At 37.7% G+C, this 23,693-nt stretch overlaps 2 protein-coding genes across 6 annotated transcripts in view; one reads left to right on the top strand and one right to left on the bottom strand.

The window, feature by feature from the left end:
* The first annotated feature begins 474 nt into the window (after positions 1-474).
* CCNH (cyclin H) lies at positions 475-22,283 on the top strand. Of its 4 annotated transcripts, none has more exons than XM_019836430.2 (10): positions 475-767; positions 2,134-2,274; positions 2,844-2,966; positions 5,643-5,716; positions 6,733-6,943; positions 10,623-10,786; positions 13,718-13,788; positions 16,231-16,342; positions 19,159-19,234; positions 19,778-22,283. In XM_019836430.2, exons 2-10 carry the CDS (start codon positions 2,260-2,262, stop codon positions 19,814-19,816), a joined length of 885 nt encoding a protein of 294 aa, XP_019691989.2. In that variant the 5' UTR covers positions 475-767; positions 2,134-2,259; the 3' UTR covers positions 19,817-22,283. The 4 variants fall into 4 exon arrangements, 3 of the variants coding, with proteins under 3 accessions (XP_019691989.2, XP_006927897.2, XP_003981185.2); XR_006582961.1 differs by lacking the exon at positions 2,134-2,274 and having other exon boundaries at positions 19,778-20,588; positions 21,320-22,283; XM_006927835.5 differs by lacking the exon at positions 2,134-2,274.
* Positions 21,886-23,693, bottom strand: part of RASA1 (RAS p21 protein activator 1) — a 114,882-nt gene continuing 113,074 nt past the window's right edge. For both annotated transcript variants that reach the window (XM_045033366.1, XM_003981135.5), the window contains one exon: positions 21,886-22,938. In XM_045033366.1, the coding sequence (XP_044889301.1) occupies positions 22,855-22,938 (84 nt within the window). In that variant the 3' untranslated portion in view covers positions 21,886-22,854. The remainder of the gene's footprint in view (positions 22,939-23,693) is intronic.

Below are 23,693 nucleotides of genomic sequence, written 5' to 3'. Positions count from 1 at the left end.
TATATATGCACCGCTTGTAGCTTTTTAACCATGTTCCATGCTCTCTGAGGCCTTTTCTTTGTAATGTTCCTGCCACAGCCTTTTTAAGACTCAGGAATGCTGCTGCCTTAGGACTTTGTTCCATCTGCCTCAAGATCATCCCCCGCGTGACGGATAGGCATATTCCCTCAAGTCTTTCAAGTCTTTGCTCAGATGTCACCTCCTCATGTACCCTATTTAAAAGTTGAGACTTTCCCGGATCCCTTTGTCCGCTTATTCCCCCTGTGAATTGTTCATGTTGGCCTCTACATGGAACTTCCGTCTGGTTTTCCACACCCGCTTGTCGCTTCTCCTTTAAATTTTGTCGGGAAGAGGCGGAGCTTAGAGGCTAAGCTCACAGATAGGAGGAGCGTATCCGTAGGCTCCGCCCACTTGTCTGTCAGGCGCCCGCCGGAGGGACCCGCGGAGTGTTCTCCTCTTAGTCCGCTCCGGAAACGCGACTGCGGACGGAGGTACCACGTGATCGTAACGTCAACGCGCCGGCGCCCGCCGAACTGACGCGCTCGGCTTCGGCGGGTTAGTGGTCGGGGCTTAGGTGATCTCCCACTCCCGTGTTGTGGCGTTTGGGGTCTTTTTCTCCAGACTTCCTGGCCCTGCTCTGGGATTTCACGATGTACCACAACAGTAGCCAGAAGCGGCACTGGACTTTCGCCAGTGAGGAGCAGCTAGCACGACTGCGGGCGGACGCCAACCGTAAATTCAAATGCAAAGCGGTCGCCAACGGGAAGGTGAGGATCCCGGCGGCCGGTCCCCTGCCCTCGCTTCTAAACTCTTGAGCAGCTGCTGCCCGCCCTCCCTTGTCCACTCTGCCTTCCCTGGGGCCCCTGCACACCTCTGTCCCCTCCCCCCCCCCCCCCCCGTTCGTCTCTGGCGCGCGGGGCGTTTATTTAACGAACGGACGGGTACCTTGCCAGGTGTTTAGGCTGAGGAGACAAACTACGCCCTTAACGTAGTCGAATGGCAGGTGAGTAATCAGTAACATGGCGAAGGAAGGTCTTTGTAGGAAGCTAACGTAGTGAGGGAGCAGAGCCTTTCGTTTGTTAAGAGGCCATGTCAGGGAAGGCTTTCCCCAGTAGTTAATGCAGAGAAGATGGGAAAGGAAGTTCCGCGCGGACAGAGCCACAGGTGCAAAGTGGGAGGTCGAAAGTTGCCGGACGGGGCCTTGGAATGCTCAGGGTCCTGTGTCGCGGAAGGTCTGAACAGGTGCAGAAACTTGCCAGCTGAAGTGAGGAGTTTGAGTTTATGATGATGAGATGGGGAACCTTTGAATATTTAAACGGGGAATTAACCTTTCAGATTCTGTTGTAGAAAGAGACCTCAGGAAACCTGGTGGTGAATGTATTGGGCGGGTTCGGGGCCACGGTGGACGCGGGGAAATAGGAGACGGGTTAGCACAAACCAATTGAGGATGGTTTAGACTTTGGGCCTGCCAGCCAAATCCTTTCTCTTATAACTCACGCCGGTTTAATCTTTTTTCATAAATTGCACCACCTATTCTAGTACAAGCTTCCCTCCATCAAATATTCCATGTTTCAGACCTTTTGGTACTCAGGTACTTTTCCGTTTAGTTCACTTCTGATTCATACGGCTTAATTTTTGTACTACGCAAAGTAGTACATACCACGCTGTGTATGTACCAGGCACTATTCTCAGCATTTAGTGAGTTCCTGTAATCCTCATAACTATCCCGTGAAGTGGATACTGCCATTATCCTTGCTTTCCAGCTGAGGAAGCTGAAGTATAGAGTGGTTGAGTGACTTTTCAGGGCTACATTGTGGCAGAGCCAAGATTTGAACCCAAGGAGTCTAGTTCCGGAATTTCTGCTCTAAACCACAATGCCATACTACCTCTGTAAAATTAGAATCTGTGATAGTTTCCTAGGGCTACCCTAAAAAATTAGCACAAACTGGGTGGCTTAAAACAACAGAAATGTATTGTTTCACAGTTCTGGAGGCTAGAAGTCTGGGATAAAGTTGTCAGACCATGCTGTCTGTAGTTTCTGGGGCAGGATCTTTGCTCTTGCAGCTTCTGATAATCCTAGGTATTCCTTTGCTTGTGACAATGTAACTTCGCTTTCTGTCTCTCTCTACATAGTGTTCTGTATCTGTATCTTGGCATGTTCTTTTTATGAGGATACCAGTCGTATCGGATTAGGAGCCCACTGTACTTCAGTATGACCTCGTCTTAACTAATTACATCTGCAGAGAACGTTTCCAGATAATGTCACATTCTGAGGTACTGGGGGGTTAGGACTTCAACATACCCTTTTTTGGTAGTCATAATTAAACCAATAACACTACCTAGTGGATATTTGTTGTAAAAGTGTTATATTATTAACCATCTAGTGTATTCTGTAGAAGAGTGTATAAAGACAGGAGGTAATGTTTTAAGGGTGAGAATCGTCCTTGAGACACTTACTGATTTTTACTTCAACTGTGTGACTTAATGACTGAGAAAGGGACGTTGAGAGCTCTCCAGCCAATGACAGTGTGTATCTTCTTTTTGATTTGTAATTGATGTCAAACTTGTGAGCATATGCACACACACACTCATCATTCTTTTTTCTCTGAAGAAGCAACTATCCAGCTGACATTCTGAAAAACTGTGAAATGATGGTATAGTTCAGTTTATCAAATATTTTACTAAAGCTATTTTGTGGAATAATTGGTAGCTCTATTAAGAAAAACAGTGACGTGGTGTATTTCCCTTTGGTTGAAGATGAAAACTAAATTTAATCTGGATAGAGAATAGTATTTTAAGATTATTGAATTTGTTGAACTTTCGCTGTAACTTTTGATCTAAAGGTTCTTCCAAACGATCCAGTCTTTCTTGAGCCTCACGAAGAAATGATGCTCTGCAAATACTATGAGAAGAGATTATTAGAATTCTGTTCAGTGTTTAAGCCAGCAATGCCACGGTCTGTTGTGGTAAGTTATGATACTGATGAAGTATAATGTCCTTTAGCTGACTTCTGAAACCAGGACTTTTCTAAATGTGTAACTCAGTTCTCCATCCGCTGTAGTCAAAAATGCACCTTAGTTATATAAATATGTAATTTATGTATTCACATTTCTGTCACTCTGTGTTATTTTTTGATAAACTCCTTAATTTAGGAATTTCTGTATTGTTTCTTACAAAGTATTTCAGGTCTCATTTCATTTTTGGAAGAATTTTGAGATCTGCTAGACAGGTCACGACATCCTCATCTTAGAGAGAAAGAAAAGATTAAATAATTTTCCAGGTTCTCAACTAACGAACAATAGAGCTGGGAGTAGAACACAGACTAGTGCCTTTTTAAGTTTGTCACACGTTTGAAATAATGCCTTCGTTCATCATTTGTAATCAGATGCCCCGGCTAAAACTCATGCCATAAGAAGTTTTTAAGCCTTGATTAGGAGAAGCTGGAGATTTATCTTTTGGTAAAAAATTGTCTTGTGGTTGTTTCCGATGTCTGGTTCTAAGAACTCCGTGTGTGTGTGTGTGTGTGTGTGTGTGTGTGTGTGTGTGTGTGTGTGTTTACTGTGGTATGGTAATGCTGAGAAACAAGTAGTTCGGACTTTTTGGCTATATGGATTTACACGCACTGTCCTTGTAATTGTTCCTTTAGAATGTATTCTTGTTTATTGAACATCAGCTGAGGTTGAAAAGCTGAAAGAAAAAAAGGAGGAGTATAAAATATTTTTTCCTAATTCTCTTGCCGGTTTGTTGCGAAGATCAAATATGAAAGTCTGTCTTGAGTGAAAGTCTATCTTAAGTTTCAAAGTTATATAGAGTGAGTAACTTATGACTCAATAGAGAATAACCCCCCAGGAAATAATCTCCTTTTTTTTTTTTTTTTTAATGTTTATTTATTTTGAGAGAAAGCTTGCACAGGCAAGCAAGTGAGGGGCAAAAAGAGGAGGAGAGACAGAATCCCAAGCAGGCTCCGTGCTGACAGCACATTGGACACGGGGCTCCATCTCATGAACCATGAAATCAAAAGTTGGATGCTTAACCAACTGAGCTACTCAAAGTGCCCCGGAAATAATCTCCATTTTCAAAGTTGAATATAAATTGAAGTATATTGGAAATACCAAGTTCAAAAGTACTCGTGATGTTTTTTTGTTTTTTGTTTTTTGTTTTTAAGTTCACCTGATCTTCATCTGAGAGATAAAAGATTTATGAAGAATATCAGATGGCCTTGATTAGTTTCTGTCTCCAGATTTGGTTCTGTTATTTTCTGATAAAAGTGCTATAACATAAGGCAGTAGGTTTATGTGATCTTTTCAGATGAAGAAACTGAATTCTTGAATAAACTTATTTGTGGAATTTGTCTTTGTATAACGTGCTTATTTATGACTGATAAATTTTATTGTTGTTTCACATAAAACGACAAAGTTAAACTTTTAAAATATTTAAAAGAAAAGTTTTTTTTTTTTCCTATCTAAAAATAGATAAGTGTTTATCTTGTTGGTTCTAGCCGAATTGCATAGTGGTTAAAAGTACAGGCAGGTCTTAGGTGAATCCACCCCTGTTGCTCATCGGATGTGTGACCTGGTATAAGACCATTAACCTCATTGGTAGTCATTTTCCTTTTCTATAAAGTGGAGATGGCAATACTTCACCAAGCTGTTGTAAGGAATAAAAAAGATAATAGATTGGTGCTTGGCACAGAGTCTGGGAAATGGGATATGGTCAATAATTGGTAGGTGCCTCTTCTGTTTAGTTTGGCAACATGATCATGATTCTATCACACAGACCCAGAGTGGATTTAGAGAGAAGGTTTATTGCCCCAACTGTGTTAATTCTGTCAATGTTTTGACAAGATTGACTGGTTTAAGCTGTGAATATTTGTGTGTTTTTCTTGGTTTCTTCTAATCTAGGTGGCTTTGTTATTCTCAAGTCTAAAATAAATACACACAGGGTGCCTGGGTGACTCAGTCAGGTGTCCGAGTCTTGATTTCAGCTCAGGTCATAATCTCACGGTTCGTGAGTTCGAGCCACACATCGGACTCCACGCAGACAATGCAGACCCTGCTTGGGATTCTGTTTCTGTCCCTCTCCTGCTTGTGCATGCACTGTCTCATCTCAGTCTCATTCTCTCTCTCTCTCAAAAATAAATAAACTTAAAAAAATAATAAATACAGACTTTTTGAAATTAAGTTAGTGCCCATAGAAAAGATAACCCAGGGTGTGTGAGGAGGAACAACAAAGGGTCTTTTGGCTGTGGCATTTCTATAGTAATTCGTCACAATTTATAGGATTAAAGAAGAATTAAGAAGTTTTGGTATTTTGTATGGGTAACTTTTTTTTTTTTTTTTTTAACATTTATTTATTTTTGAGAGAGCATGAGTTGGGGCAGGGCAGACAGAGGGAGACACAGAATCCAAAGCAGGCTCCAGCCTCCGAGCTGTCAGCACAGAGTCCGATGCGGGGCTCGAACTCACAAATTGTGAGATCATGACCTGAGCTGCAGTCAGGCTTAACTGGCTGAGCCACCCTGGTGCCTCTGCATGGGTAACTTTTTTAAAGAAACCTTTGCATAAATAAATTTTTTAAAACTTTTAATAAAACAACATGTATGTGTGAGTGGATTCTGATAATGTATATATTTTTAATCTTAGGGTACAGCTTGTATGTATTTCAAGCGTTTTTATCTTAATAATTCAGTAATGGAATATCACCCCCGGATAATAATGTGAGTATAATGCTACTTTATTGATTTTCATTTAAGAAGTCTTTTATACTATTTGTGGAAAAAATGACTTTGTATTGATAATTTAGACTTGTGTTCTGTTTTGAATTTCCACTATCCTTATACTTGTCATATATCTACAGTACTTTCCCCCTGTACTACTGATGTCATCTGAACTTCAGCTTGTCCAAATTTAAATTCTGTTTTTCTCAAACTAACTTTGCTAATATCCTTTCTGTTAGTGGCACCTTTCTTCTCCCTGTTGCTCCAATGAGAATCCTTTGTGGTACCTCCTGTCTTTGTACATCAGTTAGTTTACAAGTCTTGTAGCTCCATATTCACTTCAATTTAATAAAGGTCCCTTAAACATAAGGATGAAGTTAGTGTGAGACTCATCAAAGAGTTTGCTGTCAGTGACATTGTCCCTGTTTATTTTCTGTCTTTTTCATTTCCATTTCTACTAGTCTAGGTCAGGCCCTTGTTACTTCGAATTTTGATTTTTGTGGTAATTTGTTTACTAGTTTCTTACCTGAAATTTATGGTATTAGCCATGAGAGTTTCATAGATTAGTTCCTGACGTAATAATCCCTATTGAAATGCTTTCAGAGACATCACTGATGGCCTTCCAGTGTTCTTTTAACCTACCTTCCCAGGTACACCTCTGTGTACTGTTGTGTTCTTTCATCTACATTTCATGATTCAGAGTGCTTTTATTCTTCAGTTATTTTTCTAGATATTTATGTTGAACTGTACAAAACTGCCATTAATAGTAGTCAATAATGGATAAATGCTGTGGCAAGATTATACAGTTCAACCTAATTTTATAGTCTCCTAATGGATAAAAAGTTTGAACAGGAAACTTCCTTTTTCTCTTTTTTTTAAATGAATTTCTTGCAATATTTAGTGTAGTCACTTATTAATATTATGCATTTTTAGAACCTATTTTTAGAAATAAAATATTGAGGTATTTCTCAAAGTTTGTACAGATACCATTCCCTTCCCTTTGTTTTTTCGTCTAGGCTCACTTGTGCATTTTTGGCCTGCAAAGTAGATGAATTCAATGTATCTAGTCCACAGTTTGTTGGAAATCTGCGGGAGAGTCCTCTTGGACAGGAGAAGGCACTCGAACAGATTTTGGAATACGAACTACTTCTTATACAACAACTGAATTTCCACCTTATTGTCCACAATCCTTATAGACCATTTGAGGGCTTTCTAATTGATTTAAAGGTAATCTTACTGATATAAAAGGTAAACTAGTAGAGTGTACACCTTTGCTATAGTTCTTGAAGTTTCAGAAGAATCTGAAATCTTGTTATAATTTATATTCATCCTGATTGTTAAAACATGAGCTCATCCGAAACATGAGTTTAGCGTGGACTTCCACATCATTAGTTCTCAAAGTTGAGTGTCACCTGAAAGGCTTGTTAACCCAGATTGTTGGGCTGCACTTACAGAGCTTTTTATTTCGTAGATCTGCAAATATTGGTCAAAGAACTATAATGAGGATTATTGTCAATTTAGAGTAATGCTTTTGAACTTAAGTCTCCTAACTCTGGAGTATACTGTCATGAATCTGATTTAAAGAACCACAAAAAAATCTTAATTTTAAACTAGAAGATTGCTAAGTGATTTCTAGTTTTAGTGCATTGTGAACTTGAATCAATATATACACATCAAAAATATAAGTAGATAAACATGCGCAAAAGCAACGTAAGCTATTTTGGTTTTGCCCTCACAGAGGACTTGAAAAGTGGGAGTGAAGTCAAAATGGAAGTAAAAAACTGGTTCATTCATCTCAATTGAGTGGCAAAATTTGGGCACTTTCCATATGCCAAAACACTGTTCTTGAGGATGAAGACAGGAACGCCTTCAACTATTAGAGGCCTTAGAGTCTAATGGGAGAGACAGTCATATATTCAGTATGCTCATTGTTACAGATGGTAAAATACAGGATACCTTAGAATGAGATAGCAGGTTGAGAGAAAGGAAGACAGTTCTAAGAAAGTGTCATTTAGAGTGAAATTTCAGAGCAAGAGTAGGAATTAGGTAAAAGAACATCCTAGTCAGAAAGACTTCTTTGGTCAAAGGCCCAGATCTAAGAAACCATGGTACACTAAAGAACCTAAACAGAACTTAGAGGGGGAAGACTGCCACAGAGTGCTGCCTGAGTGGGAAGTAGAGTCTCTGGAGGTGGTACTAAGGATTTTGAGTAGAGCGGTGGGAAACCGTTGTAAGGCTTAAGTCTGGGGATTTGCGTGATGAAGTTTGCAGTTAATAAAAAAGTCCTGTTGGCAAGCCCTTGCATCAGTCTGCATCATACATTTATTGCACATATGCACGCGTCAGGCAGAGTGTGGAGAATGGATTAGAACGGATGAAGGGGTACCAGTCAGATACTGTTAAAGTAGTCCAGCAAAAGATGGTGGTTGGTTTGACTCTAATAGTGGCAGTGGATACAGAGAGAGCTTCCTGGACAGAATCCTGGCGGAATCACTAGAGCTTGGAGATTGATTTCATAATAGAGATTGAGAACAGAGGAGGAACCCCAGGTTTATGGCCTAAGGATATAGGTAGATGGTGGTTTGATTCCTGATATAGGAATCACTGGCATAGGAGAGATTGGTGGATGGTGGAGGGGTGGGGGTTGATTAATAAATCTGGTTGAGGACATAACTTTTAATAGCTGCAAGACATCACGTGTGTCTGGAGATCAGAGCAGATGGCTAGGCTAAATCAGAATGGATATAGGTGGTGTTGCTCTTGGAAAATTTAAAGTGGTTTGGCCGTAAGGACCATTTAAAGAGTAGTTGGAGAAATATAAGACGCTAGTAAGGAGACTGAAGAATATTCAGAGAGATAGCACTTTTTGGAGAACTGAAGGGAAGAAGAGTACTTTTAGAAGATGAGCACAGGCTCCTTTCCAGGCCTGTTCAGAATTCAGGCAAAGTAAAAGAGCAAGGATAGTGTCGGCTGGATTTAGTGCCAGAAGGGCCATTTGTGATTTTTGTGAAATTAGTCTCTGTTGAGTGTGGAGAAAGAAAGCAGGCTGGAACCAGTGGGGAATACATAGAAGGTGAGCAAGCAAGTAGGTGTAACATGGATTAAACAGCTTGTCTTTGAAGTGGAAAAAGATGAATGATTGAGAAGATGGGGGAACTCCTAAAAAGAGATGAGAGAGATGATTTTTTTGTGTGTGTGTTTTGCTTTGTGGAAGAAACTGATGAGGACAGTGAGCAGTGAGAAAAAGCTTAAAGGAAGGAGTGAAAAGTAAGTAGCTCAGGTTTCTCTTGGGAGTACGGTAGAAGTAGTTGGCATGGGATTCAAAGCAAAGTAGAGTTGACCTTGAGAGAATAGTAGGTCTTTTATATTAACAGACGGAAAGAGGGAAATATGGGTTGAGGACAGTGTTACGCCTGGGGGACTAGTGCTGACAGGAAATAAGAGTGTCTCTCTTAAAAGCCGAGATCATTTACAGAGAGTGTTGGAGCTTCAGAAAATTATCAAAGACATTGAGACAGGTGGAAAACGTTGAACACAGTTGCTGAAAAATGAGAGAACAAATTTTCTGTGGAACATAATTGTTAAAAGCCCTACTGAGTCAGTGAACTTGAATTTATAGTAATATTACAAGACTCTTGGTGGTATTGTTTTCTGTAGCAACACTCAGAAATTGGGGTATAGTATACATATGTTGACAGCATATTGGGGCAGGAAATTCTGGAGGGAAATGAGGACCAGTGGTGAGTAGGAGCAAACAGCGGGATAAGGGACCAGAGGTTCTGGGGAGGAAGTCAGGGAATGGCTGTGAAGTAATTGAGCAAATATATTGGGAAAAGGAGCACTGTGGCCAGAGTGGAATGTCTTCATTTGTCATACCAGCGGTCAGGCATTTCAGAATGGTAAGATGTGGGTGTGATGGTACAAATGACTCTGGATATTTTGTTGAAGGTATAGAAGAAATTTCTTACTGCTTTGGGACTTGATGTAGATATTTGAAATAGACCTGATGATTTAGGATTTAGAGTTCATCTTAAGTATAAGAAGAGTTTTTAGCAAATATTAGATCGTCCATCTTTCTTGGGCATATTCTAAAAAGCATTCTGTAATCAAACCAAGATCCATTTCCATTGACTTCTTCCCAAAACTAAACTTTAAGTAATAGGAATTTCAAATCAAGATGAGGTAGTGCTTTGATTCCTAAAAGGCCTTGTAGCTGAATCATCTGGTTTGCCTTGAGAAGCGTTTACCTTGGACTGTGTATTTCCTAGGTCAACTTCAAACCTCTCTTCCCCTTCCTCTTCAGGTGGAAAAGGACAAAGAGAGGGATTAACATAAATCGGCATAGTGCCAAGTACTATACCAGGAAGTTTAGATAAATTATCTTAAAGCATGTATTTCTTGTTATGGGTTGTGATTAAAAAAAAAAAAGTGTGGGGGCACCTGGGTGGCGCAGTCGATTAAGCGTCCGACTTCAGCCAGGTCACGATCTCGCGGTCTGTGAGTTCGAGCCCCACGTCGGGCTCTGGGCTGATGGCTCGGAGCCTGGAGCCTGTTTCCGATTCTGTGTCTCCTTCTCTCTCTGCCCCTCCCCCGTTCATGCTCTGTCTCTCTCTGTCCCAAAAATAAAAATAAACGTTGAAAAAAAAAATTAAAAAAAAAAAAAAAAAGTGTGGAAGCCCCTGAGGAAAAGCACATTCTTAAAACATGCAGAATTTAATGACTGCACTTTTGGTACATTCTGGCGCTGCATACAAAACAATCTTACATGGAACGATTAAGCTCGGGTGTTAATTTCATAAATAAAAGAATCCTCTATTAAGCATTATGTTGTTAATATAAATATTTTTGAACTGTTATTAGTGCATTAAATCTCAGAAGTGATAATATTTACAAACTTCCTTTCTAGACTCGCTACCCCATGATGGAGAATCCAGAGATGTTGAGGAAAACAGCCGATGACTTTATTAATAGAATTGCATTAACAGATGCTTACCTTTTATACACACCTTCCCAAATTGCCCTGACTGCCATTTTATCTAGTGCATCTCGAGCAGGAATTACTATGGAAAGGTACTGATCTGTGTTTTAACTTTGCTGAGTCAGTTTATTCCTTCCTTGGAGACTGAGTTTTTAAGTGAAATTAATTCACTTTGTGACTATAGTCCTTTATATATACTATGGTTGGGAGGGTTGGTGAAGGCAACTGAGAATGGAAATGAAATCACCTTTTCAGGAAATCTTTAAAGATTATCTTTGAGCTGAGAGGATCCATTTTATGACTAAAGTAGAAGTAAATCCGGTGATCCTCGAAAGCTTAGCTCTCAGTATAGGACAAGTTTTGTAAACTGGTAAGCAGCATGTACACAGCAAATAATCTGCCTTGGTTTATCATTTATCTCCTGCTGTGGAGCATGTGTGGCATGTGGAATTCAGGAAAGAACTGGGGAATGAATAATACTTGAGGGAATGCCCGAGTGAATTGCACTTGAGCTATAGATAGCTGATACATAAATGCCCATTGTGAACTCGGCTTTGCGATAAGCACTTTCCCTGAATTAAGTTTACTTGATTCTTTACAACAAAGTCTTATGCACAGATTAATTAAGCATTATTGTCATATTGATTTGTAACTTAAGCACAGGCTAGTAGCAAATTAGACTTTGTAAATTTTTATAATAATTTCTCTGTGGCCTTTGAAGTTCTGCCTGATTTTATTCCTGGAAAAAGCTGAGGAGGAAAGATGATCAGACTTTCTGAACGTAAACTGTTCTACACGTTTATAAGCCCCTCATCCATAATTTCAAAATCTGTTGATAATGGTGGCAGCAGACATGAACAGATGTGATTTCATCTTTATTCAACCTAATGGGAGTATGTATATGTTTCCTTACACAAATATGAGTGTCACGGATAACAGGTATCCTTCTGCAGACATCACTGGACTGTTTCACATTTCATGGAGTATTCACCAGGTTCCCTTTCCAAAACATGAACAGTTTATGTATTTCAAAACAAATCCAAGATAAGGGATTGTGGGCTTAGGTTTTTGTTATGCCTCTTCTCCACAAACACAGCTCACCAAATGTGCATAAATCTAAACATTTAATCCCAAAGTAATCTATACCTCCACTTATTTAAGCAAAACTTTTTCTGAGTGCCTCCTATATACTATGCACTGTGCTGTTAACATGAACAAAGCTCTAAATCCTTGTTCTTGTTAGGAAAGACAGCCACAGATAATTGATGTCTTTGGAGATTAGGTGTGGAGCTTCCAGCCTCGAAGAGGAGAAAGCCTCTTTTCCACAATTCCGCTAACCAAATGTTCGATTAATTTGTTTAAGCATCGTATCTTATGCAGTGTATATGCAGATTCTCCAATGGTGAGATTTTTCTGTTTTTCCTCAAGTAGATGAAGAGGCATGAAGCATCCTAAAGTCCAAATGAGAGTTTATGTCACCTTGAAAGTGTAGTTATAATTTCAGATAGCCAGAACTGAAATTGTGGTAATTTGGGCTCTTTGTAAATTAAATACACTTTTGAATTTCCCAGGGAATATAAACATGTGGGCATTTTTTTTTTTTTTTTTTTTTACTTTGAGAAAATATTTTCAAATCACTTTTAAGTTCTCATTTACTTTGCAAACTTTGGGGATATGTTGGAGTTGCCTTTACATTTATTGCTGGTTTCAAAAAGGGAAAGCCCTTGTGCTGTTATATTCTGGATGATGCTTTAGATTATTACTCCTAGGATGTTCTCTTGTTAGTTCTGAATTTTCTTCTTTTACTGAATTTTTTTTCATCAAAATACTAAAATTCTAATTCAGGATTGAGATCGAGTTGCTAATTTAAAGCTTCATAGAAGCAAATGGTCTGGTCAGCTATCTCTTAGAACCAAATGTATCACCCTTATGATTAAGGGGTGGAAAGGAAAGGAAGAATGAAACGAAACAAATGAAGATGCCAAAAGTATGAGGGGTTTTAGGGAGAAAAGGAAAAGGAAAAAACTGGTAGTATTACTGATAACCAGAAATGCATTTTTATATCTAAAATTAATTCCCATCATAGATGATGAAGTTGTAATATCAACCTTAGTTGTCAGACTTACATAATAACCTGTAAATAATCTGTATAGTTTAAAAGATAGCAACAAAATTTCTTAATTGTCTTTCTTTTGTTGTAATTGTATTTCACCATTTATTCATTTCACTATTTTTCAGAGGAATTAATAATTATTTTGCACTTGTGTTTGAAAGATTACTTACACCTCGAGAATCTGTTCACTTGGGCTTTTATCAATTATAGATCAAGCTCAGAATAACTAAATATTTGAATGTAGACATTGTATTTTCATGCTGCTTTCATTGGTTCTGAGAAAGGTAATTGGGCTTTACATCCACTTATAGAAAAGTATTAACACTTTTGATTTGGACTCTTTGCAGATATGATACAAAAGATTTGTAAAGCATAAGTTGATATTCTTAACTGGTTTGAATACCTGTTAGTACCAAGAAGAGTTCACTTGATACTAAGGGGAGAGAGAAGCCTTCCTAGTGCCAGGCTCCAGCTCTCCTCCTTCCTATCTTTATAACTTTGGGCAGGTTACAAAGTCATGACCTGTCTGTGCCTGTGACTCAGATTGGTCACCTGTCAAACGAAGTTAGATTCATAGGGTTTGTATATTAAGCACTTAACCGTAGTGATAATCGATACTTTTAATGTTATTTGCATATCATTTTTTTCTCTGAAAGCATATATATTACAAAATTTAGACAAATTAGTCTTAACATTAAACACCCTTTAAACTGAGTGGTATTAAATTCTTAAGACTAATAGTTATAGATTATAGTTCTGTGTTCAAAGTTTTGTTATTTAATACTTTTAAAGTAAATTTTAAAATTGACCTTGATGAAATGAATGTGGAGGAAACTAATTTATGATTCCATATTACTCAAGATGCTGTATGTGTTCAATAGATTAAAACTTTTTTTCTGTTCTTTACCAGTTATTTATCAGAAAGTCTGATGTTGAAAGAGAACAGAACTTGCTTGTCACAGTTACTAGATATAATGAAAAGTAAGTGAAACAACTTTTATAAAATGTTCTTCTGTTACAAAGTTGCTTTCTAAATAAATATTATCTTGATATTTAACTTGAGACATAGATTATTGTTTAGATTTACTTTCATTGAATTAATATATCATGGAGGCATGAAGGATACATTGGTGGAGAACAAATAGAAGGTACCCTAAAGGAAGTACTTTTCACACATATAGACTTAATAGGAGAGTGAAAATATAAGATTCAGAGAGGGTTAAGACTCAAAACAGACCTTTTCAAGTGTTCACAGATAGGTGGTAGGCGCAGAAAAAGATCTAAATGGAACCAAATCAAAGATAATACTTAAATTTGGTGTTCTGTTTTGTAATCAGCACTAACTAGTTTATACATGTCATTTGCTAGTCACGTTGGTGTTACAGAAGCCACGGGTGTGATTTTTGCATTATCTGGGACACTTTTGGTGTCAGAACTCTTGGCGTGGTGGTGGCTACTACCAGCATCTATTTGGTAGAAGTAAGAATGCTGCTAGACGTCTTATAATTCAGCATAGTCTCACTAGGCTGAAAAGTGGCTCCCCAAAGACACCCATGTCTGAATCCCTGGAACCTGTGAATGTTGTTATAAAGTCTCTGCAGATGTATTAAAGTTAAGGATCTTGAGATGGGGACATTATCTTGGATATCCAGGTAGGGCATAAATGCATCACAGGAGTCTTTATTAGTTAGAGAAAGGCAGAGGAATGGACGTTTGACAGAGAAGCCATTGTGAAGATAGAGCACAGAGATGGCAGCCTTGAAAATCGGGAGTGATATGGCCACAAGCCAAGGGGTGCTGGCAGCCACCAGAAGCTGGATTTTCCCCTGGAGCCTCCGGAGGGAGCCTGGCTCAGCTGACATTTTGATTTTGGCCCATTGAAACTGATTTCAGACTTCTGGGCTTCAGAACTGTGAGAGAATAGCAGACTTGGGAAACAAATCTTGCCCCTCATGACAGAGAATTTTCTAGCCCAAACTGACACTGCTGAGTGCCATTGTTGAGAAACCCTGTCTTAAGGTTGAGTAGAGATCAGCCAGCCCTGTCCTTCCTTCTTGCCCATGTCGCACTGAATGCGCATGGTAACTAAGCTCTAGGATTCAGTCTGTTGTATTTGTCCCCCAAATTTTTTGTGGTATTTGTCCTTGCTAATTAAATATGCAGTTGAAATAATAAACCAATAAAATAGCATAAAGATCGCTATTGCAGAAATGGGTAAATGGGTGTACTTTTTATATTGTTTATGTTTTAAAAGTTAAGATGCTTCAGAGCATGTAAATATCATTCCTTGATTCTCTCCTTGAAATTGAGGGCTTCCTTTCCTCTTTGAGAATGATGGATTTGTGATTTATGAATCATAAAACTGTATGTCTTCAGTTACACCACTAGAGGGTTCACTTCCAAAGCTAATTGTGATGTGGCTAGAGATCTTCATTAGGATCATGGAATTTAGTGGGTAAAATGGGCCTTAAAGATAACCCACAGTGCTCCTTGTACACTGACAATTGATTACTGATTTCTTCTCAAGGATCTTTAATTTACTCCACTATTTTAACATGAAGGAAGGATAGCTCTTGACAAAACATTCAGAGCTTTAACGATAATTAAGGTATCTTATTCATAAGTTTTTGGAACAAAGATACTGTCCTCAGGGTACGGAGTCATCAGTATTCAGATGAAAACACTCCATTCTTTGCAGTATGAAATAAACCAGTAGCTCTCCCTATTTGAGCATGTGGCCAGCTAGTAATAAGCCCTGGATCTCTCATCAGTCCCCTGAAAAATCTTGAGGTTTATATTCTTAGGTTTATTATAGTTGAATAATATTAACAGACCAGGGTAGAGGATCGTTCTGCAATTATTAAGTCACTGACAAAGTAGTTTGCTTTTAGCCTGAAGAGAACATTTTTGTTTTCTTGGCGATGCTTTACTGTATAGGATCTGCATGTTGTTGAAGTGAAGGACCATTGACACATTTTACTAAGCATCCTCCCTTAATTACATGTCATCTAATAGTGATTTCCTTTGTAAATAAGAAGTATAACCTATGGACCACCATCTGTAGGACAGAATGTTATAAATACAGTTGGTGGCAGGAAACAAAGCATGTTCACTAAATCATGGGATTTATAAAGCTTTAAACCTGAGCAGAAAGTGACCATGGGGGGATTTGGAAAAAAACTGACTAGAATGTAGAACATGGTTATTTTTGTGCTGTATGTGATATGGGCTAACCAGCAGACAGCTCTAATTACTTGAAGTGTGCTGTTCGTTGGATTTTAATGCAGAGCAATGCAAATCCTGATAATAATAATAATCACATTTCAAGAGTTTTGTTATTCCCATTATAAGGTGGGACAGTACTCCGCTCCCTTATGGGAAAAGACTTTTTATTATCTGTTATAAATCTTTTTATCCACTTAGGTATGAGAAACTTGGTAAAAAAATATGAACCACCCAGATCTGAAGAAGTTGCTGTTCTGAAACAGAAGTTAGAGAGATGTCACTCTGCTGAGCTTGCCCTTAACATAATTACGTAAGTAGATGTGTTATTCGACAATTGTCAAGTCTAGCTCATCCTTAAAATAAGTCATTTAATTGGTAACTGCTTTCGCGGGGAAAAATGACTTACTCCTTAAGTTGGATTTTTTTAATTGAGTGGACATGTCTAACAGGATAAAGACGAGGTAATGGTCTGGTTTTCGTAATACAGTTCTCCTGCTATGACTAATGTGTTCTTTGGCTTGCAGGCCCTGTCCCGTTCTTTTACTCCTTGTGGGGTCTCTAGAGTCTTTCTCAGGAGTCTTTGAACCTCTTCTTGCTCTTTTAATCTTTGGGTTCTTGGCAGGTCTGATTGATACCTTGTCTAAGGGAACAAGTATACTGTTCCAGGTTTCTATTAGGTAGAGTAGGGAAAGTTGGCTTATTTTCTTTCAGTGGTAAACTTTATACTTAAGGAAGACCTGTAAGGTATCTTACCGATTTGTAGGCTAAGTGTGGCAGCTAGAGAATTCAGGTTCTTGATGCTTTGCAAATTGAAGGATCCACTCAAACCTAATCTTTCAGGAGTTTGAACAGTTGGGCGTCCAGACACATAATAAGAATGGAAAAACTATTTTCTATTTTCTGTGGAATGCATTCTGATTCAAAGGTTCTACCTTACTTGTTAGTATTTAGTGGGAATGAGCCCTGGCATCTTATAGCTAAGGATGCACCTAAGATGTTATCTCTATAGTTGGTAAATATACTCGATTGGATAATGAGAAACCAGAACAGTGTTCCATGGCCTTCAGATCCAGGTACACGAGTCAAACTGTGTAAGTACACAGTGGTAGTAGGAGATTTATGAAGCATGCCAAATATGGGTCTACTTTATTATATTCATAACTATAATTGCAAAGCATGGCTTAGCATAGGACTTAAAATTGGTAGATTTCACTCCTGGGTTTCAGTGTTAACTCATAGGAATGAAAGAGAGGTTACAGAGAAGTAAAGAAATGTTGACTTTGGTAAGTAAAATTATTACAGCACTGATCATCTTCTTTCCACATAGATTTTGAAGGGGCTGGCAAACTCTGGCCCACAGGCCAAATGTGAACTACTACCTGTTTTTAGAAAGACTGGTCTTGGACCAGAGACATACCCGTTAATTTGCATGTTGTCTGTGGCTGTTTTCACACTACTGCCGGAGTTGGTTAGTTGTGACAGAAATGGACTGTATGACCTACAGGGTGTAAAATATTTACTTTTTGGCCATTTAAAGAAAAATTTACCACCCTCTGGATTAGACCACTGAACTATTAATCTACCCTTCTAGCTAGGTAACTGAATGGCCCGGCCCGTAAGCCAAAATTCTGAATTGCCAGAGTACTACCTCTTACTCCCAAGTTACTATCTGCTTTACACTATGTCAAGCAAATTCTGCATATCCATGAGTACTGGAGAGGTGCTTTTAAAAATGCAAGCAAATATATTACTTACATTATAAAATGCAAGCAATAAATTACTAGAAAAATGAAATAGACAAAATATAAGCTTAAATTTTATTAGATTCAACTGACATAAAATCAACAAAATTACTGTAAAAGTTTCTAAACACACACTCAGTTTCTTAATCTTCTTGCATAGTGGAAATGGTTCCTGGATTGACCAGCACTGGTCCGTGGACCACACTTAACAGGCATTACGTTAGGATAAAATATTTGTTTTCTTTATAAATAAACTCCTTTATCTTTTTTCCATTACACAAGTAATAACTACATTGTCATTATTAAAGTCTGCCGATTCAGGTAAACCAAAGTTCTGTTAGATCAAAACCCAAATCCACTTGTGACCTCAGGGGTAATTTCTAGGTGGTTTACCTTTGCCATCATTTTCTCTGCATGTGTGTATGAAGAAGTTTGTTTTTTTCTCTTCATTACTGTTTTCATACATATTGTACATTTAATAGTATGAATCTTTAACTTTTATCAGTCTGGGTGAAAAAAGTGACCACATTGGTATTTTAATTTGCATTTCCCGTATTACTGTGAGGCATTGATGTTTCTGTGTTCAACATTTATATTTCTACTTCTGTATTGCTTGCTTATAACCTTTGAGTGGTTTTCTGGTGTTATCTTCTTGATTTGTAGCTCTTTTTATATTTTATATACTTTTCAAATATATCTTACACCTGTTTTCTTCTGTTTCACCTTATGATAGATTTCTTCTGTTTTACTTTGTGTTGTTTTACACCTTTATATCTCAAAACCTTTTCCTACCCTAAGTTAATCTACATTTTGCTTTTTGTTTAGCTGTCAAAACTATTTAGAATTATTCGTGAACGTTCTGAGGTAGAAATCTTAATACTCATTTTTTAAAATCGGTAACGTTATGCTAGTCACTTTTTTAAAAATTCATAATTTTTCTCAGTTAAATATTCATTGTATATTAAGTTCCTATGTATAGTTGTTTTTTTTGCTTGTCTGCTCTGATTGTTGATCTATTTAAATCTTGTTAATCCCATACTTTAAGTTACCATATCTCTTATATATAGTGTTCTGATGATAACTGGGACAAGGGCCCCACACTGTTCTTTCAGATTCTTTGGCTATTTTTGCAGTCTTTCACACATCAGAGTTATACTTGAAAGGTTCCAGGAAAAGCTTTATTAGGACTTTAGTTAGAATTGCATTGAATGTAAAGATTAATTTGAAAGATACTGTCTTCCTATCCATCGTAGTTCATCTCTTTCCATTTATGCAGGCTTTGTTCTTCAGCAGATACATACATACCATTTACCAGCCTTGCTAGTTTATTTTGTAGTTTTTGTTACCAGTATTCGATTGCTTACTGATGGTTGCTCAATCATAGGAAGAAGAGGAAAGGCTATGAAGATGATGATTATGTCTCAAAGAAACCCAAACATGAGGAGGTATGTTGTCCAAAGGTAAATTTTAAGTTACTCTTGTATAATTTGGTCTGACCATACTGTTAAGATTTTATCATTCCAGAACATGAGTATTAGAGAGGTGTGGGCTTTGAAAGCCTTCATTTTCATTTTCTTGCACCCTTCTTTATGTACATTCTCTTATTATCTTAGCCTATTGTGAAGCAGTATGATTGTTACTTGACGAATTCTTCCTGTGATTATGGAAGGCAGCAGAAATAGAACATGCTAAATTTTTGCTATTTGACTCTCCCAGGATTCTTCTCTTATCCTTTTTTTAAAAAAATGTACCTTATAAGTTAGATATAGATTAATAGGAGGGAAAAGGTCACAGTTGTAACCTTTACTCGTCATTGGTGTAGTCTGGTAAGACCGAGCCATATTATTCTAAGATTGAACTACCACAAAGTTTCCTGGTTGATTTACCTTCCTATAATCAGCAGAGTAAAAGTAGAACATTTTCTTAAAAGGAGGCAAGGAAGTAAACATTAATGTTATGCTTCAGTGTAATGTTATTCTTACTACATTTTCTTTCCTTCTTAGGAAGAATGGACTGACGATGACCTGGTTGATTCTCTCTAACCATTTGAAATTGACTTTTCAATGCTAACTAATCAACAGAAGGATGAAACCTACCTGGCATTTAAGGTTATTTAAAAATGAAATGACGTGAAAGCATTAAAGATAGTAAATTTTCTATTTTTGTTAGTTAAATTTTCTTCCCTTTCAGGATAGCTTTATGTGAAATAAAACCTTTTCAAAGGGGCCAGAATAGCACCTGGTTTAGATAGCCTTGCCCCATCATGACTAAATCTTTCTATAGTAGTGAAAGCTGTAATTTATTTGCCTGTATTGTTTAAAACAAATTACAATATGCAAACCTATTTTTTAAGGAAAAGCACAAAAGTTAAAAAAACCGAGTAGTCTGCTTTAAATGTGCTAGGGAATGTTTTTCACTCTCTACAAGCCTTTATATAAATGGTTTCTCAAATGTCACTGTGATCTACTTAGCTTTTTGTAGGTTACTACTGAACTACAAAATGCGCTTCAGCTGTCAAGTGGTAGTCAGTATTTGTTTTCCTCAGTTACCTGAAAACATTACCGAATAGGTTTCTAAAAGAGAAATCAAGTAAATATGCAGTCTTTTATTTTTTTTTTTTTAATATTTTTTTAATGTTTATTTTTGAACGAGAGACAGAGCAGGGGAGGGGCAGAAAGAGAGGGAGACACAGAATCCAAGCTTTGAGTTGTCAGCACAGAGCCTGACGCAGGGCTTGAACTTCATGAACTGCAAGATCGTGATGCAAGCCGAAGTTGGGACATGTAACCAATTGGAAGCCACCCAGGCATCCTGGTAAATATGCAGTCTTGAATAGTTGTCTCGATAAAAATACTAAGTTGCTATTAACCAGTAGATAGGTGTTACAGTTACTAAGAATTTTTCAAATTAAAGATGTTTAAGAAGTTTAATTCGAATTGAAGGGAGTTGATATTAAATGTAACTCCACAGACCTCTGTGCCAATTTCCTAAGGTGCAAATGGGGAAAATAATCACCTATGTTTCCTAGGATTAATTGGAATAGTGGTTGCCTATATTAAGTGTTAATAAATGTTGGATAGAAATAGTATTCAGGTATTTAACTGTGATTTTACTATTCTGTTTTATTCATAATTTGGAACCAAATTATGGATGTCTGTTGAATTTTTTCTGGAATACTGGTTGAAGGAATTCGGCAAAACTCAGCCCGTGAATCTCAATGTTATGGTTTCACAGCTTTTCTCAATGTCTGTGCATCCCAGGCTGCACCTTCCATTTAGAGTATATTTTAATTACATCTCAGTATTTGAGGACAGTATTTACTATATGCATATTCTTCTAATAATTTTTTACATTTTAGGTTTTTTATTTTTAGTTCCTTCTCACTTTAGAATGAGGAATGAAGTTCATTAAGTGTGATTTTATAAAAGTCGAATAGAAGAAGCTTAAGTTGACCATTTTCCAGTGCATTCCAAGTTATGTAGCAGTGCTGCTAGCCTCTAGACAGCACTGCAGAGTGTTGGTAATTTACCTTGTTTGTCTTTTAGGTCAGTAAGCTTTGGCATCTGAGCAAGGTCCACATTTATCTCTGCAAAGTCTCCTACCCAGCCCCATTTTAAAAGTTTTAGAGGCTTTATTTCATCATTGACCCAACTAGTTACTGCAAGTTCCACCCTACAAAGGTAAATGACGTTTCCTATTCCAGCTTAAAAGATAAACGTGGCATTAAAATGTGATCAGTGGTGGGGAACTCAATTGCCTAGTGCTAGAATTTGGACCTCTGCTCCACGTCCCTTCTGGTCTATCCTTCATCCTGTAACCCAAGTGGGATACTCCCGTAAAGCAGGAGTGATGGAAAAGTAAAGTAATGAAATTGACACCAAGAGAAAGGAGCACAGGGCTGTTGAACACCACTGCTCACCTGCCTCCACAGAAGGCTTTTCTGCCATGTACTACTTTTTGTGTGCCTTCCCCCTCCTACACCATCGTAGGAGGGAAGGAATTGTTACTTGTCTTTTTCTTACTAGGCCTTGCTCTGGTACTAAATTTGAACTGCCCCTGAAGGAGAAAGAAAATAATGAAATGAAATGCTTAGCTGGATTTAGACAATTACTCAAGATATCCCTTGGTTTTATTTTAACTTAACCCTTGTGAATACTTCACAAAAATACATATACAGAAGCAAATAAAACTATACAAACTAAATATGCAGCAGATAGAACAAGTAGTCAGAAGTTCAAAGATGGAGAACTGTTTAAAAACATCAGTTTGGAAATGAATACTTTCAACAAAAGCATTCCAGGTGTTTTTAAACACAAAATAAATTGGTAATGTATACAATGGATGAATGGGGAACATGCCTTGATCAGTACAACGACCAATAATATTTATTGAATTCAAACTATTTACTGTTGTAAACATGTAACAAAAGCATCATGAGATCTAAATACAGTCTTTGACAATTCCAACAAAATAAGTGGTATGTTTAAAAAATAAAGCTGATGAGCAATAGATCCATTCTATATATTTTCTTTCAACAGTTCCAGCAAGAGAAATAGCACAGTATTTTAAAAAAGTATACAGCAAAGATTGTTCCTATTATAATGGCAAACTCTGGAAACTGTAAATACAAATAGTCAATGAACAGTCAAACGGTCGTATTCCTAATGAGGAAGGAGTTACAGTAAGAACAGTCAGTGATCCAGTTATCCTCAATTGTCAACAGAATCCTTTTTCTTGTCAGTTGGTTTCATAGTTCTTTTTTTGGCAATTGGATGTAGGGAAAATACATTTTCCAAGTTCAAGATACAGTCATAGCATTTTGTTGTGTGAAAGGTGATCTGTACACCAAGGCTCAGAAGTTGGTAAAGATTGATTCCGTATGTGGAAAAAGTGCAAATATCCTGCACAGATAGCTTACAAAAAGCTGCTGGCACACTCACCAGCAGAATCTTGGATTTTGTTTGCATAGCTCACACATCACTGGAATGTGGAAAAGTGTGCTATTTTTTGGCAAGAGCAAAGGAGACATTATACTGACGTGAATTACCGTGTTGAGCGTGCTGCACTTGGGCGAAGGCTGCTACCTGACATCATTAGTTTTTGTATACTGGTTTTGTTTTTGTTGAAGCAGTTCTGTTATGGCCAGGAGCTTTTTCAGTACATGCTAAATAAACAAAGAGAACAGTACAAAAATAATTAGTAAATAGGTAACAGTTTGGTCAAATTTGAGGGAACCTGGACTTGTAAAAAGCCATTATCAATTCAAAAGAATTCAAAAAATATTAACCATTCTACTCAAAAGATGAAACCGTAAAGGTTTCTATTCAGTCCTTGACTCAGTATTTTTGTACACTTTTAAAGTAAGTAAATTCATTTGTGTGGCATTCTCCTATCTACCTAGGATAGAACTTCTTTCCAGAAAACATTTATTATAAATGACACATACATCTTAAACCCTGTAAGATGATGGAAGGACATTCAATTTGCAGCCTACTGAATACTTTAAGATTATGGAAGAAAAAGGACTAGGCCTAAAATTTTTTTGTCAAATTGTCCAGTAAGAATTTTATTTTTAACTCAAGGCAGTCCATAATAAACTGCACCAGCCAGGTAGGGAGAAGACCGTATACTCACCATGGACATGTAAGGAGGCCAGTGGCACACATCCTGCCTAAGCTTTTAATAAGCCAGAGTGTTATCTAAACTTGAGGATTTGGGGTTGAAGAAAACTCAGAGTCCCCAAACACAATGTTTTAATCTCTTCTTCAGGGTCCCTGCCAAATGAATGGCCAGGCTAGTGACAGTACTCAGGAAGAGCTTAATAGAAATGGCATCTTCCCACGCCATGCTCCAGAGTCTCTGAACCTGGAGCTTGCAAGTCACTTGGCCATGCACTGCATATGTGAGAGAAACAAAGAA

Source organism: Felis catus, chromosome A1 (genome assembly GCF_018350175.1).
Source record: "Felis catus isolate Fca126 chromosome A1, F.catus_Fca126_mat1.0, whole genome shotgun sequence".
Classification (NCBI taxonomy): domain Eukaryota; kingdom Metazoa; phylum Chordata; class Mammalia; order Carnivora; family Felidae; genus Felis; species Felis catus.
This window is presented reverse-complemented; position numbering and strand designations above follow the sequence as displayed.